Source organism: Thunnus maccoyii, chromosome 17 (assembly GCF_910596095.1).
Source record: "Thunnus maccoyii chromosome 17, fThuMac1.1, whole genome shotgun sequence".
Classification (NCBI taxonomy): domain Eukaryota; kingdom Metazoa; phylum Chordata; class Actinopteri; order Scombriformes; family Scombridae; genus Thunnus; species Thunnus maccoyii.
Genome location: NC_056549.1, coordinates 18,427,470 through 18,443,918, shown reverse-complemented (window position 1 = coordinate 18,443,918; position 16,449 = coordinate 18,427,470). Strand labels below are relative to the sequence as shown.

Sequence of the window (16,449 nt, the reverse complement as noted above, 5' to 3'; positions counted from 1 at the left end):
TTTTTAGAGGAAAATAAATGTCAAAGCACAGCATAGACAAGTCAAATGAAGCCTCCAACCTTACACTTTTTTATTGTCAGCATTGCTAGTGGAAATTGGACTGCAAACACATGGAGATTAAAAACCAATTGATTAGTCCTATACAAATAAATAAAGCAACCTGAACTAATATATTAATACAGGTCCATTTCAGGTAAGGCTCAGGAAGGGAAATGTTTTGGCACAATGTGTCAGTATAGTTAGAATAAAATACATAAATATAAAAATAAACTCTTAAACCATGGCTCTGGTCAGACTTACTGAAGAGTATGAGTGGCAAAGACATGTCAGCGCATCTATAAGAAATTACAGTGTGAGCACTATGTGTCATATTTTAAGCTTGTAAGTCTAAGATGAAATGGGCTTAAAAAGGGTCAGGAAAATAAAATCTAGAGCATACTTTCTGTAGAAGTTGTAAACGTAGCAACAATGACCTTTAAAATGTTCAAGTTATTTTTAAAATTCATCAGACTTACAAGTGAGAGACCAATCTATGAGGATGTCAAGGAAAAAAAAATCAGCACCCAGGTTTCTTTCATCACAAATGTCAATGTGTAAAATAAATCTTAATGTCTTCATACTATGATCACATTAGTGGTTATTCATTTAAATGTGCAACAAGGAGAGGCAGTTATGTTTCCATTTGGTTGAGGGGAGGGATGATAGCACTCTTCCCCCATTTCAAGTATAGTTTAACTAAATGTTTTTATGTTGATAAGTGGGAGTCAGTGGCTGATGTAGCTCTGCAGTGCTTCCTGGATGAACTGAAGACTACGCTTGTACAGGAATGAGTCCTTCTTTTCTGGCTTGCAGATGTTGAGATGATCTACATCCACCTCAATCAGATCCCCGATGCCAAGATCTGAAACAAGAACAGGCTTAAAGTAAGGGCCAAAGGAACAAGATTACAGACATATAGTATAGGTATGCTCTTTTTGCTTGTGCTTTCATATTTATGCTACACACGTCTTATTTTCCATGTGCACTAGTGTTACATACCTGCTGACTGTGTCGGTACCACCAGTATCTTGATCATGGGACCAATGTTTGTTGGCATCGTCTCTGCAAAGCTTAACACCTTGAATTCCTTTTCTTTGGCGATATTCAGGAAGTTCTCATTCAGGTTGCGCAGTGCTGGCGAGTCTAAAAACACAAGGACAACAACTTACATTAATTATAAAACTATTTCCATTAAATAAAAGGATTTTTGGACCCCAGAGTTCATATTATTCACTCACCTTTACAAAGTTCTCTGACCTCTATAGAGGGGAACAGGAGATATCTGACATTGATCGAGTATTCGGCCATAGAGGTGCCATGGTGAGGAACACTATAGAACATAACACCCTTGGTGTTTTTTAACAGCCCGTGCATATCTGGATCCTCTGAGGCATCCAGCAGCATTTTTTTCACAAGCAAACCTAATGGAGGAGAAATTTAACAGTAAACAGACAGAGTGTATCCAGTATTTTCTGAACCAATGAGGTTTAAGTGTAGAGATATACCTATGATAAGGACAGTCATTATTAAAATGTACATGAGAGTGCAGGTATGAATAAGATTCAGACATTTGTTTTTTATGTAGCGTTCACAAAACACTGCAGCATCCAACTATGAACTGTATATAAATCTAAAATACACATGGAGTAATTTTAATGGCTTTGTATGGCGTTTTATCGTTACTATTGCCAGGGGATCACATTAAATTTATAAAACAGTAATAGAATAAGTTACCAGATAAATAGAGACATCAGATGTTTGTGGTAAAATGGAATTAAGACATCAAGAGGAACAGAGGCAAGCAGGAATTACTAATTAGAGAGTAATTTGCTTTGATCTTGTAGTAATGTATTATACTGCCTTCTACATGGTAGTTAATATTGTAAAAACTATCTTTAAAAACCATTACACAGACATAAAGTTATGACAGAATATACCTCCCATACTGTGGGCTACCCAGACCACGGGCCTCTCTCCAACTCCCGCCATCTTTAACTTCTTTAGCAGCTCTCGACTTCTGTAGGCCAAAGACTTCCTGAAGAGCCAAAACAAAGAATTAATCAACCTTTCGCTTATTTATAGCCTGTTGGAATTGTGACAGTATATAATAATGATTCAAAATATAATACTATAGCATTGGAGATGGTAAAACATTCCACTAATAATGTGTAGCTTAAAATAGCCATGATGTTGGTATTAGATAACAATAGAGCAGTACAAATAATTTTGTGCAACATATTTAAAGGACTGATTCACAATTATTGAAGTCTGTCTTAAAACAACAGTCAGGTGCCAATATGAACACTGAAAGAGGTTTTCCTCGCTGTAATCATTCCTCCTGTTCATACTGGCTATTAAAAGATCCCCTTCAAATGTGCTTTCAATCTAAGTGATGGCGACCAAAATCCACAGTGTGTCCACACAGTCATTTTGTGCAAAAATACATTTAAAAGTTAATCTGAAGCTTATATGAGGCTTCAGCAGTCTGAGTTAGTCATATCAAATGGATATCTGCCACATATACAGTCTTTTTAGCATCAAATTCCCTCTTTGTGTTTCCTCGACAGTGTTTCCCTGTTGAGCTGCGGTGGAAGTAAAGTAACAAAAAGACTGAGTCAAAACCTAGTATATGACTGGACTGTGCACGGTCAATCATGTGAAACTACAGCCAGTTTGTTACAGGAATAGTCAGTGGTAGCGTCTACAATGTGAATTCCTGGATATTAAGTGTTCATCTGCAATTTTCTGTAGTGGTCCCAGTAATTTGCTGTCCAGAGAACATCAGGCAACATCACGTTGTTGGAACTGCCAGTTTGTATTTGAAAGAGAACTTGTTTTCATTTTAATTATAACTATTCTAATTATCTGTTAACTGCCCCTGCTCTTTCATCTGTTTCACTCTGTGGATGTCTCTCATTTTTCACTCTGTATTGAGTGTTCTGTCAGAGTGATCAGAGTTATTTGTGGTTCCTAAACTGTGCGTTCTCCCTCATGCCTTTATGTACCATTTTTCTGCCTCTTTCCTGGTTGATGATTATGGATGCTTTGGTGGAAATTGTAAATTTTGACAGCATTTTGAGTGCAAACTCAGGAGGCTAATCTCTGTTTGGTTACTGCAGTTGCAGTCAAATAAAGCGCACCTGCAGAGCAGTCGCCCCACACCAAACTGATTTAACAGCTACATGAGTCACATGTTTTACCTGTAAGACTTGTGTTTTAATGCTGCTGTTCATCGTTTGTAATGTGAAAATGTCAAAGAAATAAAAGCTATTATTAAGGTATAATGGTATTAGTTAAGTTATAAAATCCAAACACACTGCCGAGCGTCTCTGCTGCGCTGTCAGCCGGAGACTCAATCACACTGGACGGTAGAGGAGGAGACAGCAGAGACGCTGGTACGACTCTGTTTAAACAGGAGTTTAGTTGACTTCACTGCATTTAACACCGGAACAGAGAGCATCAGAGCTCGGAGCAGAAAACACAGTCGCTTTGCGTTGCGCTGCTGTCCTCCACTTCCATCATGTTACGCCGATTCATTTCAAACTCCAACACTCGGCCGGCCGACCAACGGTCTCACTCTCTCTCACTCACTCACCCACCCACCCACAACTGCAGTTATATGGCTGGTCCATGGCCGGTAAAGCCAAAAAAAAGGGACTTTGGCACTAAAAACACTAATGTTGAAAGATATCTATTGATTTGACTCATTTGGACGGCTGAAACTTTATATTGGCTTCAGACAAACTTTTAAATACATTTTTGTGCAGAAGGAAGCTTGTGGATTTTGGCCCCATCACTTACATTATAAGTACATTATGAAGGGATCCTCTAATGGCCAGTATGAACAGGAGGAATGATTATTGAAAGAAAAACCTATTTCAGCATTCATACGGGCACCTGACTGTTGTGAACCTGAAAAATCGTGAACCTGTCCTTTAGATTACTATTAGTATTTAGCAAAACAATTTGGCTCACTGAAAAATAATTTGGATCATCATTTTGCCCATAATTGCACAGCAGTAATAACTGTACTTGCTTAAACACAAGTAGACAAATGAAGACACTGCAGACTCCTCACCTTTGAGTCTCAACAGGACACTTGGCCATCCAGTCACTGAGGTGACTGTCATATTCCACTGATAGTACTCTCAGATTTGGACAATCAGCAGCCAACCATGACTGTAAAGTAAAGAACACAAAAACACAGATGAACACTGAGAACTCACCAAACAATGTTAAATCTCCTCTGTGTATACAAAGATCAATTCATAGCCATTAAATTCAGAGTAGGGGGGAAACATGGAAAGTTTTAAGACACAGTGCCATACTATAACTAATAAAACACACTCGTGGTGTATTTCTTACCTTTGGCCAGCATTCTGTGTAATCATCCCTGCTCTCTTTGTCCTTCTCTTCCTCTAACAAATTTTGGTCCTTCTGCCGCCATGTCTTAAAGGCTGCCCCTAGAATCCCATGTATGAACAGCACATCTGCTTTGATTGGCTGGCTGGAAATTAACACATTTTCCAGGGGAAGTGTTGGTTTAAAATGTAAAATAAAATGAAACTAATACATCATAAAATTATATAAACATAGAATTGTTCTCCTACTTGTCACGTGTTTGTGGGTGGAGGATATAGACGCCATCTTGGTATTTCTCCTTCACCGTCTCCCTGTCCAGGTTGGCTAGAGCGCGAGCTGCATGAGACGCCTGCATAACATGAGGAGACTGCATCATCTCAGCCAAGACAGACACCCAGCCTGAAGTTGTTACAAAGGTTCAGAGTAAAGGGGATAAAAGATCGGATCCGTTATAATCTGTTCAGTTTTCAGTTCAAACAATTGAGACAAAAAGTATTAAAAGCAGAGAACATGTGTAAATACTGTAAAATAAGCCTGGATTGACTAATAATTGGTAGCTGTGGTTAAAAAAACTGGTGTCATGTAAATGGTAAGACCTATTATATAAACAGGGATTAGATAGTATCCAAGTTGTAGATGAATTCAGCACATATAAAAGAAGGATGTAGATCTTGTTTTTAATAGCATCCTCACTATCACCAGTCAATATTACACATAACCAGAATCTCTGTGGTATCATCTGATGAGTTACAGACTTACCAGACTGCACTATGGCCTGGTGAACACTGTCATTGACTGCCAAGTTTCCTATGATGCGAACAATGTTCCTCTGAATCTTCAGGGAGTCTCTACGGAGCTGATAAACCCTCTGGAGGAGCTGTAGACCCCCACTGGCAACTATGGGGTCACAGTGACTCTGGACCTGCAGACAAGAAACGTGTTTCAGTAAGTTCAGAAGATTTACATAGCAATTAAAACAAGGTATTAACCACAGTCTCTGCATAAATTAATCCAACAAGAGATGTGTTCAAGCATGGACCGCATTAACTGATGAGATAATGAAATTATGCCTGTTTTTGTTCAGAAACCATGAAATTTAAAGGATGGTGTGTCCAGTGTACTCAATTAAAACACTACTATAAATACTTGCTCCTCCATCCATGTAACACACAAATCTACAGAATTGACTGAACTAAATCAAAAGGCGCTTCGTGCTTTGGATTATCTCATTATATTATGAATTAGACAAGATGTGCTGTTTTTATGTTGCATTTCCCCCTGTCTGGTCATGTGTAGGTTATTGACCATCATTACCTTGGAGTGCTGTACCAGTGCTTGTAGGCAGAAGGATTCCACCTTCTCAGAGGGAACAGAGGTGAGACTCTGGGCGTAGGGCAGCCCATTACCACCAAAACACCACAGACCACCCTACAACATTAAAGAAAGCGAGCATGTTAGTGAGAGGATTTAAACATTTGAATTTTCAAACTTTTTGGGCATACATTAGATTGTTATTGTCCTGCTCTTTTGTGCTCCAGTCAGTCATCTTCCTAAAGATCTGTCATTATTACCCGCTGTGCTGCCAGAGACTGAGTGCTCTCTCTCAGGGCCAGTGAGGTGAAGTATTGAACACATTTGTCCACCTCAGACTGAGGCAGAGACGCCAGCAGCTCCCTCAGTCCATCCTCTGCTGACAAACCCTGTGAAGTTGATAATATATCTTAGTTATCTTTTTATATACCCATGCGGCGTAAAGCTGATGAAGGATCAATAGGCAGCCTACATAATGAATAGCAGCTATTGTCCCTTGTGGATTAACAGCTACACATACAATAGCCTATTCTAACAGGACATACCATTGCAAACCTAGTTTCTTGAGAAGGCTGCAAAGAAATACACAAAAAGAAAAGAACTAAAACTTTATAACAGATTATGATATTTTGTTGGTATAGAAACACAGTCTGTGGATGAGCCTGGTTTGCAAGTGATAGAGAAAAAGATTGAGATATCCTACATAATAGACTATTTCATGAAGGTACATACATCCTCTAGGTCAGGCAGTGCAGGAGCGGGCCGGAAGAACCGCAGGTCTACCTGAGGAGTCCGAGCCAGGCCCACTGCTGTTCTCTGGTCTATTACCTGGGCTGCTGTCTGGTACTGGTAGTCTGCATTATTAACAACAGGCGTGATCTTACCACAGTTCACGTGTGGTAAATTCAAGTGATATATGCATCATTTGTTTTAATGTATTTTACCGTGCCAGTGGTGATTTTTTGCAAGCTCCTGCACAGCCTGTAGTCTGATGGCCTTTGTGGCCGACTGCGTCCTCTTCAGCAGGACCCATAATGCCACTTCATGTGGGTCTGCATCCACATGACTGAAGTGCTCTAAGACATACAAATACAGAACAAACTGACTGGCTGAACACTTAGAGAACAAAGTGTGCCATAAATACCCTAAAGGGAACTGTGAACTTACATTCAAACAGTATCTACTGTGACTAACTAACAGTATCTACAGGACCACTGCCAGATTACTACAACAACTACTAATTTACAAACCTTGTGGTTGCAAACTTTGTGTCACCAACTTGGCAGCTATTGATTTTTAAAAGATCAAAAGTTAATTTATTTAGTGTCTTACTGGAATATAATTTAATGAAAAAGTTGTCACATATTGCTACATTCTTTAGGCAATTGCTCATATACACATGAAGGCACAAACTTTATGATATCTCTAAAACAGGATGTGCATGTACAAGACAGGTGCTTCCTTTGGCCTTCATGTAAACTGAGCGTGCAACTATATTTTTCGGGAAAATAAATATTTATATGTCTCTATTAGCAACAACATCTGCTTTCCAGTCCCAAGAAACATTTGAGGAAGTGCTGCAGTTTCACACTGTGCACTTCCAGTGTGATTTCCAGCTGATTTGATATGAAGGCAACTTTTGGTTTCTTACCATCTAATGATCGCAGCAAAAGCCTAGAAGATATTTCCACAAACCGTCTCGCTACTTTATGTAGTTCCCTCCTTGCTTTGTGTGTGAGCCCTGGAAAAGACACACAGTGCAAAAAGGACTATTGTGACCTTCTAGAAAATCAGAATTACATTTATATAAAAACACTTCTAAGAAAACTATCTTATAATGATTGCTAGTTGGTATCTCAGTGTAGGTTGATAGTTGACTGTTTCCATGAAATAAGTGAACCTTGAAAAATGGAAGTGAGATCAGTCAACAGACTGACCCAAATATGCAGGCAGGAAAGACACTAGAGAGGGGAAGGAAAGGACGACAGGAAGTCATGATAGCAGATGTCACTGAGCACCTGGACATGGTAAACTGGTTATCATTTTGTGCTCATCCAAGAAATAAATACAGCCACTCAGCATATTAGCCAGATGTCATCCAGCTGATTTGGGTAATAGGGCAGTGTCCAAAAACACATCAAAACTAAAAATAAATCTAAAAAAACGTAGTCCTTTAAGTTTTATACAAAGTTTTAAGGTGAATGACATTCAGTACCTGCAGTAAGGTTCTCCTTTTCATCTGAGGGAGTGGCTTTCAGGTAAATGTAAGACTTGTACTTCTCCTGAAGAATGGCACTAGTGTCAATGGTCACAGCCTTGTCCAAGGCAACCACCTCATAAGTAATAAAAAGACAGCCCCTGTAGAGAGGTGATGATAAACTGAGGCACGCTGACAGTACATTTCACAGAAATGTCGCAGTCAAGGTTGAAATTAAACTTACCCCAAGACAACCGCACTAGTGACTTTCGCAACCTGCCCTAGATTCCAACAGGAAAGAGATCGATATTAGACAAGGTTTTAAAGCTGTTCTCAGAGTCAATCAAGTAAATCAATACATTTAAAGTCACTAGCTCTGTGAGATTGTTGTCAATAAGCGGTGTGCTCGTGAGTCCAATAAACTCACTTAAATCTTTCCACTGTAGCACTTTCTTCACACCAGGTGGCCCAGCTGTGCTCAGTCTCCGACAGCGGATCAAACGTAGAGCAGCAACAGACATCCTCCGCCTGCATGTTACGGTACATCAGACCACACTACAAACCAGCTGTCAATGTCCACATGTCTGACTCTATATGAAAAGGGTCAGGCATGTGGACAATGATCATGGAAGTCTCTGTTTGTACAAAAGCTAACGTTACTTGAAAACACGTACATAAATTACACTTTACCTGCAGCATATTTATTGTACAAACGCCAACTAGCGATAAAGCCAACACCAAGATTTAGCGTCAATATTATACTTGTGACAGTTAACGCCAACTGTTTTTACATTAGCAAGCTAGCCGAAGTTCAGAGACATTAACTAATTCATGAGTCTAGCGTGGTCGATAGCTACCTGTCTCTAATATGACTAGGAAAAAGCCAGTTGTGTCTCAGCTGTCAGTCTTGATGTTTCACTGAGAAAGCAAAGCAGGCTTCGTTTCACACACAGCTTAGTTTAGCTAAAACACCGGTAGCTAAATGAACCTTTAGCTAACACAACCGTCACAAACATTTACCCAGACTACATTTTAAGAGCTTACCGCTAATCTACCCAGACTGCTGACTAAAGTTAACAATTTTAACGAGTTCTACTTTCGATTTTTAACGGTGACATTACCTTATTTACCGACTGACAGGCGTTCAAAACGGCTACCGACTGAACGTTATGTCCCGGTTCATAAACACAACGTAAACTCGTCTCACAAATAATACGTCATCAGAGTAACAGCAAAGAGCTTCAAAGTTATTAAAAACATATTGAACGTATCCCGTAACGTTACACTGCGTGTGAATTTATGTGTAGCGTTATGACAACACCGGCGGTGGAAAGTAACTAAGTACATTTACTCAAGTGCTGTACTTAAAGTACAACTTTGAAGTACTTGTGCTTGAGTATTTCCATTTGACGTACTTTATACTTGCACTCTAATACATTTTAGAGGAAAATATTGTACTTTCTACTCCACTACATTTATTTTGACCGCTTTAGTTACTTTTCAGATGAAGATTTTCCATAAAATAATATATTTTAATATTCTAACTGTTGTTTCAATTGACGCTCTTTTTTCTTTTTAAAAAAATGTGTTATGCACTTTGTGTGAAAGGTGCTATATAAAGTGTACACTTAAATATAATATAATAAGATGCAGTACTATTACTATAAATCTAACCAATGTATCTAAAATTTCACATCGATAAACCACAACATTAAAATGATTTCATATATATTGTTCATGATAGAAACAAACAATATAATATACTATAATAAAATAACATAGTCTGCATGATGAGTAATTTTACTTTTGATACTTTAAGTACATTTTGTTGATAATACTTCTGTACTTTTCACTTAAGTAACATTTTCAATGCAGGGCTTTTACTGGTAATTGAGTATTTTTAGATGACAGTATTTCTACTTTTACTCAAGTAAAGGATCTGAGGACTTCGTCCACCACTGGAGAGCATGTCACATTTTATCTACATGTAAGAAAATATCTGTATGATGTGTTTCTGCTGTGAGGAGGGCGGGTCTAAACTCAAGGGCTCTGAGGGCACCCCTGTCCTTCACCTCCCAAACTTCACTGTAGTTCACTAGTTCACCCTTCAAGAAATAGTTGTCAAAATGGACAATCAAAATACTTGGCGATGAATTTAATAGTTGGTAACTAATCAATTAATTGACTAATCGTTGCAGCTCTATAAAGCTTGTAATCACACAGAAGACGCTTCACAAAAAGAGTTGTTGATGCAGGGTGTTTACATTATTATGTCCATTAATGTAAAACCCAGTTTTCATACTTTTAATTCTTTTTTTTATTGCATTAACTTATGAGCAAACTTCAGTAAATTACATTCAAACATACATAATAAAAGAACTTCAGACACTTAATGCCCACTTCTCTGTGACTCTTTCATGCTCACACATACTGTACATGCAAACACACACACACTAAATTACTTTGAATGCCACACACACCCACATACCACAGCTCTGCAAAAAACGTGTGAGGCAGTAAACAAAAAAAAAACATCAAATAAATTTAAATCTGCCCCTAACAGGGTTTTGTAAAGATATTTCAATGACACATATTCAATTGATTAATTACAGATTAACACACAAGCACTTGTCTTCCTTTGAGCTACACAGCATGCTTCTCTTTCTTTTTTTGCATAGTTATCAGATGATCAGCAGGGGCAAACCGGAAATCTTGCCATGCATCATAAATACCTAGATAATAAAATTTATTTTTAGATTTTTGCCTTGTCTAAATTAAACAAAGATTATTTGCAAGCATACACGGATGTCAATCACCACTAAATACTGACTGCTTAGTGTTAAGATTCATATTGAGGAGAAGATTTTATTAGATTTTATTTTATGACTGACGTTTCAGCCACACTCAGTTCTTTCTTAAGGCAAGTTCAACACAAGTGTCAAGTACAACCACCAAGAGACACACCATAAAGACTATACCTTTTAGACTATGTCCCAAAAATGTTCAGATGTATCAATAACCAAGCTTAAAGATTACAAGAAATGGACAAATGGGCCATGGGAACTTGCCTTGAGAAAGACCAAGTGTGGTCAAAACATCTGTAATATAGTAAAATCATTGGAGTGTAGTGCATCTTCTCTTCAATATATGTCATTGCCATGATCAGCACCAACATATTCTTTAGTGTACATTCACCAGGCAACTCTATTATTAAAATATAGTCATTTCTGTTCTTAAACAGCCATTGCAACATTGTTGAAGTATCAGTATTGAATGATGAAAGGCAAGTATGCTTATGTCAAGAACAGATATCTACTAACAAACCAAAAGACATACAAAATGGATTTTTTGGTTCAGAGTGTAATTGTTGCTGTATGAGCAGGATACTCAATGACCTTGACTTCCTTGGTCTTTCCACCCAGATCCACCTGGTCATACAAATCAGTACAGATTTAGTCCAATATCATTTGTAAATCCATTTACAACTCTGGGCTCATTCAGTTAATGTCAGCCTGGCGCTCTCCCTCCTCTCAGGTGCATGTTTCCTGATAAGCCCTAATAATGCTCTCATACGCTGGAGGTGGGGTCTGTGTAGCTTGGAAACCCCTGAGGCCATTGTTCCCCCAAAATGACTCAGGTCTGGGTGGGGTGGCAGCTGGATGAGCCGCTGTTTGAGCCGATCCAGCTGAGGTTGTCAAGGTCGGTGTCCGAGGCAGTGTGGTCTGGCTCCCCTCCTCTGCCTCCCTTGCGATTTGGCTGCACTGGAGGAGAGGATGGAAGGTTGAGGCCCTAAAGCTGGATTTGTGCCCCAGTGGGTCGAGGTGATCTGGTGAGGAAGTCTGGCGGTGGAAGCTAAAAGCAGCACTGACCAAACTGTTGTTGCTCCGCCGGTCGTAGCTGCTGTTGCGGTTGAAGCCTGGACGGGATCGAGGGGAGGTGCGCGATTGGCGAGGCGGGCGGCGGGTGATGCTGGCAGAGCCTGCTCTGCGTCGGGACATCCAGGTCAGGATCACGTAAATGAGGGCCCCCAAGACCAGGCCCACCGCCATGGACACACAGAAAGCTATGATCAGAGGGACTGGGAAGAAAGAAATAAATCATATATCTTATATTTTATTATCTGTGTCACAGTATGTAATTTAAGTAGATCCTTTACAAACACTCATATTTTTGGTCTCCCTATGTGGTTTCTTTTCCAGCCCCATTAACTTTTTAACATTTCACTGTGAGGAGCCAGAGTGTACAGAAAATGTTACGTACATGTAACACATATAAATGCACTTTATCCATATTATCCTTTTTTTGTCATCCCCTAGCAATGGAAAGAATTTTAATTAGAATCTATGCTCTTACCAAGATCTGAAAAAAACATCTGTAACAAATGGTGGAGGAACAGTGTCTTGCAAGATGGTGCCCCTTGACAAAATAATAATAGGCTTTCCTCTTTCATGTTTACCAGAGCAAGCCCTTTGCAGACAACAATCTGATTGCATTTCAGTCCCACATTAAACAAGGGCACTGACTTTTCTGCTCATTGCTTCTTTGCCTTGGAAGCAGTAGTGCCAGCATAAGCGTGCTTGAGAGAAGAGAGAGAATGCAGCTGCTAAGACAAATCCTGTTGGACGGCAGCCAGGGAAAACAAATCAATTTCCTTTCAATACAGTTAAACGTTAAAATGACCGAATCTACTGCTACAAGTCCATATTTCCACAGCAGTTTTCTCTATGACTTTGGGAAAGCTAAAAGCAGACTTTGGTCAGAAATCATCTGGAAATGACTTTTGGGAAAACTGAAGGGGGGAAAAAACACTAAGAAAACATACAAGTACTCTATAGACTTTGTGTGTGTATTATGTTACTTCTTAAATTCGAGAAAGACTTCTTAAAAATTTCTAATAAGTTTGATAGTTGTTTTCAAAAGAAAATCAGGCCCACATATTGTATCTATTCCAGAGAGGTGATTAATTTGAATTCCTGAGAGAAACAGCGATGCCAATCAGAGAGACCACATGAAAAAGACCAGCTAAAAGAGACGGGAAGTTAGAAAAAACTCACCAGCATCGAAAGACTGAAGTATTTCCAGAAAGACATTTGTGTTGTTCTCAGCCATGACTTTTTTCTGTTGTGTCAGAGGAGAAGAAGAGAGACTGATACTCAGTTCAGTCTGTCTTTAACTCTCTCTTCTTCTCCCTTCTCCTCTTCTTCTGTCAACTCTTGCCCGTCTCTCTTCTCTCTTCTGATGGATTTTCCTGTCTTTCTGTCCCCCCTCTTTCCTGTTCTCTCACTTTCTCCCTCTCTCCTCCCTTGCTCACTTTCTCTGTCTTTCTGTGTCTGTCTCCCTCAGAGGGAGACTCAGCCCAGAGGCACACAGGACTGGCGGCTAACTCTGGCAGTCGTCTTGTTTATGGAAGCGGAAAACTACACTGTCACATTTCCTGCTTTTCTGCTTGAAATTAGCAACAGGAGTGGCTTATCTATCCAGGACAGAGATCCTGGAGGTGGGGAGACGGGGTGTTGCTGTAATCACTTCCTCTCCCATCATTTCCTTCAGGTTGATTAATGTAAAACAGAATAACCCCTGTGCCATAAGACCCATTCCTTCAGCTTTTTCCATAGGACAGTCACCACACTCACCAATATTTTTTTTTCCTTTCGGAAAGGATAAGGATAAATATTTCAATCTCTCATAATTTTTACTTCCTCCACAGAGACCACAGGCAACAGTTGTGCCATTAGCTGCAGTAGCAGTAACAGTCCTGGGTCTTAAACGGGCGTTGAAGGCAAAACCTCAGCTTTGATGGATAGTGACAGTGCTGTAAGTGCTTTTAATACTCAGTTGTAATGATGCAAAAAAAAAAAAAAGATACTACACTGGTGCATTTTTAAACAGCCTGTGAGTATGTGGATATCTGCCTCTTCTGATTTTCAGCCTCTTTGTTAGTAAGCTCAGTCTTTCCACAGTGTCTGCCAGGTCAGTGGTGCCTGCGTTGGACGTCTGGTCCTTTCTCAAGTTGGAGAGATCCAGTGAAAACATTGTAGTTTGATAAGATAGAAAATGCACTCTGCATACTCCCACCATTTGTTGCTTTGAGCACTTTTGAGTTGTTTTTTTTTCTGCTGTTAACAAATCAGGGTACAGTCAATGAAAATTAAGCTCTAGTGTTAGTTGATTCCATTGTCAGCAGTACTTCAGTAATCCAATCCAACCCAAATCTGCCAGGTCATCTATACAGGCGAAGGAAGGATGCGAGTAGTCGTATCGGTATGCATCTAATGTAGACCTGCCTATTTGCTCCATCAACTTCCTTTTTTTTCCCAGCCCAGTTTCATGTTCAGAATCTAGAAGTTGATCAGAAACCATCCTTCACCTTCACCTCCACCCTAATCAACGTGACCTATTACTCCTATCCAACAAAAACAAAACATTTTTTGATTTTCAAACAAAATCTTTGTGTGGGTGTATTATATTAAGAACTTGAAACCCTCTAGACTCCTGACTGGCAAAGAGAGAGAGAGAATGGCCAAAGTTAGGACTTCCTTTAATTGTTAGCTGCACTGTAAAACCTGTCCAAAATAACCACCAAACACCCATATGGCTCTGAAATAGTATGTGTGGCCATTGTGTTCTGTTATAGTGTAATTGGAAGGTAATGGGCTGTTCTGCTTATAGGTGGAGCAGACATTCTTTAAACCTTTATAGTGAAAGTTCACAGCTGATGGTAATTAGCTTTGTTAAAATGTCATAGGGCGGAGTGGGGGAAATTGCAGTGTTCAGTCCTCAACATCAAGGATTTTATAAGGATTTTGGCTTTGTCCAAGGATTTCAAGATTGTAGGTGACAATGTCAAGAAACATGGATGAAAGTGAGGAGTTTTTAAATATCTATAGAGTTAAAGAATCAATATCATACCAATCACTACTTAAACAGTATTTTTTAACAATTTGCTGTTCTGGGACAGTACTTATTTGGCAACTAGGTTTTCATAGAAGGGCATGGGGCCAAGTGATATATAGTGGTATTTTTTTTCTTACATATTCATTACAACTACTTTGGTCAGTAATGTTTGGTTGTAGTTGTCTTTAGTCTTTTATGATACTAAACTAATATCTTTGGGTTATGGACTGTTGGTTGGGATAAAAGACGATATCTGAAGACATCATCTTCGACTTTGGGAAACGGTGATCAACATTTTTCATCATTTTCTGACAACAAACAGCTAATCCATTAATGGAGAAAAGAATGGTCATATTAATCGATAATGAAAATAATCGTTAGTTGCAGTCCTAGAAGAGAAACAATGTTGGGATAGAAAAAAAATTCCCTCATGAATTATGTTCACAGGCCAAATACTAGTGTGACTCCACTATATGTTCCTTCTATTCTCTCCTTGACCAGTAGATGGAGTAATACTCCAGGATATAGACTTCATTATACATAATGAAAATTTCAGAGAGAGCAGGTCCACTCACAACCTGGCCATTAAACATGTAGACCTGTCCATGTAGACTAGCCTGTATAAATATCATATCATGTAATAAATTCCAGGTTAGCTAATTAATCTTTATTTTTCCACAAAAATAATGTAAGAACTGAGGTAAAATCTCACGTTTACCTTGCAAAACCTCCATTCGTAACATGCTTCCTGATCATTATATTGCATACATACACCACATCATCTTCCTCACATCTTTCAAGGAAAACTCATCTTTCAATTTGGTATTACATACATTGTACAGCTCAATGAAGAATGGTGTGATTTGACTTTTGGCAGTGATTTGAAGTTTAGTTTTTGAAACATTTGTGTCATATTGTAGCCTTTTTTCACATAGAGAACAGTGGGAACAGCTTGTAAGAGATAAATCCACATCTTTTTGATGTCTAACCTTGTTATGCATTGAGCTACAAACATCACTGTGACTTATTTAACATAATTTATAACTGTAAAGATTTGTTCCCCCTGTTCAAGGAAAAATACGATCAGAGACAACAATAGATTAAATGTCTTTTAAAGATGGACAGTTTTGCAGTGGGTAAAATATGGTTGCAGGACAGTATCTTCTATCTCTCTTTAGCAGTATGTTGATTTCAACATGCAGGTTGACAACCGAACTTTGTAATGAGATTTTAGAAAACTGCTGAGTTTGCAAGAGGGAGATTAACAGAGTGGCGGTCTTGCTCTCAGCTCTCTGCCTGTGCAATGATTAGATAAGAAAACAGAGTATGGTTGTCCACTATAGGATAAGATTCCCTGTTGACCCCTGTGCTTTGTCTCAGCTCTCTGCTGCAGCAGTGTCTCTGCTCTCTTTTGCTGAATCTGTGTGGTCCTGAGGGGCTGTGAACGGTAGAGGTCACCCCGAGCCGAGCTGCGTAAAAAATGTAGGAATCAGCAGTCCGTCCGTGCTGCAGAGAGAGGAACCGGCCATTCTGACTAAATCCCACCACATTTCAATACACTGGCAATTCAAACTCAGCCACACGGTTAGATTCATATGTACATTTATTAACATGAAGTGCTGATTTAGTTATTACTTTATGGTTTG

General features: G+C 39.1%; 3 protein-coding genes across 8 annotated transcripts in view; 1 reads left to right on the top strand and 2 right to left on the bottom strand.

The window, feature by feature from the left end:
• Nucleotides 1-56: 56 nt before the first annotated feature.
• serac1 (serine active site containing 1) lies at nucleotides 57-9,192 on the bottom strand. Of its 2 annotated transcripts, none has more exons than XM_042391299.1 (17): nucleotides 9,031-9,192; nucleotides 8,337-8,499; nucleotides 8,154-8,190; nucleotides 7,928-8,070; nucleotides 7,364-7,453; nucleotides 6,657-6,788; nucleotides 6,445-6,566; nucleotides 5,973-6,101; nucleotides 5,716-5,829; nucleotides 5,161-5,323; nucleotides 4,650-4,800; nucleotides 4,405-4,546; nucleotides 4,118-4,218; nucleotides 1,977-2,074; nucleotides 1,278-1,460; nucleotides 1,039-1,182; nucleotides 57-901 (listed from the first exon to the last, which is right to left on the bottom strand). In XM_042391299.1, exons 2-17 carry the CDS (start codon nucleotides 8,428-8,430, stop codon nucleotides 765-767), a joined length of 1,980 nt encoding a protein of 659 aa, XP_042247233.1. In that variant the 5' UTR covers nucleotides 8,431-8,499; nucleotides 9,031-9,192; the 3' UTR covers nucleotides 57-764. The 2 variants fall into 2 exon arrangements, with proteins under 2 accessions (XP_042247233.1, XP_042247232.1); XM_042391298.1 differs by having other exon boundaries at nucleotides 8,337-8,437.
• syne1a (spectrin repeat containing, nuclear envelope 1a) overlaps nucleotides 808-16,449 on the top strand; it is a 149,269-nt gene continuing 133,627 nt past the window's right edge. For all 5 annotated transcript variants that reach the window (XM_042391297.1, XM_042391296.1, XM_042391294.1 and 2 more), the window contains exons 1-5: nucleotides 808-963; nucleotides 4,721-4,817; nucleotides 5,243-5,346; nucleotides 5,698-5,776; nucleotides 13,617-13,723. The gene's annotated coding sequence lies outside the window, so the exon portion shown is untranslated. The remainder of the gene's footprint in view (nucleotides 964-4,720; nucleotides 4,818-5,242; nucleotides 5,347-5,697; nucleotides 5,777-13,616; nucleotides 13,724-16,449) is intronic.
• myct1a (myc target 1a) lies at nucleotides 9,772-13,123 on the bottom strand. The gene is made up of 2 exons (XM_042391304.1): nucleotides 12,964-13,123; nucleotides 9,772-11,987 (listed from the first exon to the last, which is right to left on the bottom strand). Exons 1-2 carry the CDS (start codon nucleotides 13,016-13,018, stop codon nucleotides 11,440-11,442), a joined length of 603 nt encoding a protein of 200 aa, XP_042247238.1. The 5' UTR covers nucleotides 13,019-13,123; the 3' UTR covers nucleotides 9,772-11,439.

Bases quoted from the DNA above. Each gene is read 5' to 3' on its own strand.
- serac1 (XM_042391299.1), bottom strand. From the start codon at position 8,430: ATGTCTGTTGCTGCTCTACGTTTGATCCGCTGTCGGAGACTGAGCACA. The intron at 4,547-4,649 runs GTAGGAGAACAA...GTTAATTTCCAG, and splicing joins CACCCACAAACACGTGACAA to CCAGCCAATCAAAGCAGATG. The intron at 2,075-4,117 runs GTGAGGAGTCTG...TTGGCTCTTCAG, and splicing joins TGTCCTGTTGAGACTCAAAG to GAAGTCTTTGGCCTACAGAA.
- myct1a (XM_042391304.1), bottom strand. From the start codon at position 13,018: ATGGCTGAGAACAACACAAATGTCTTTCTGGAAATACTTCAGTCTTTC. The intron at 11,988-12,963 runs GTGAGTTTTTTC...CTTTCTTCCCAG, and splicing joins ACTTCAGTCTTTCGATGCTG to TCCCTCTGATCATAGCTTTC.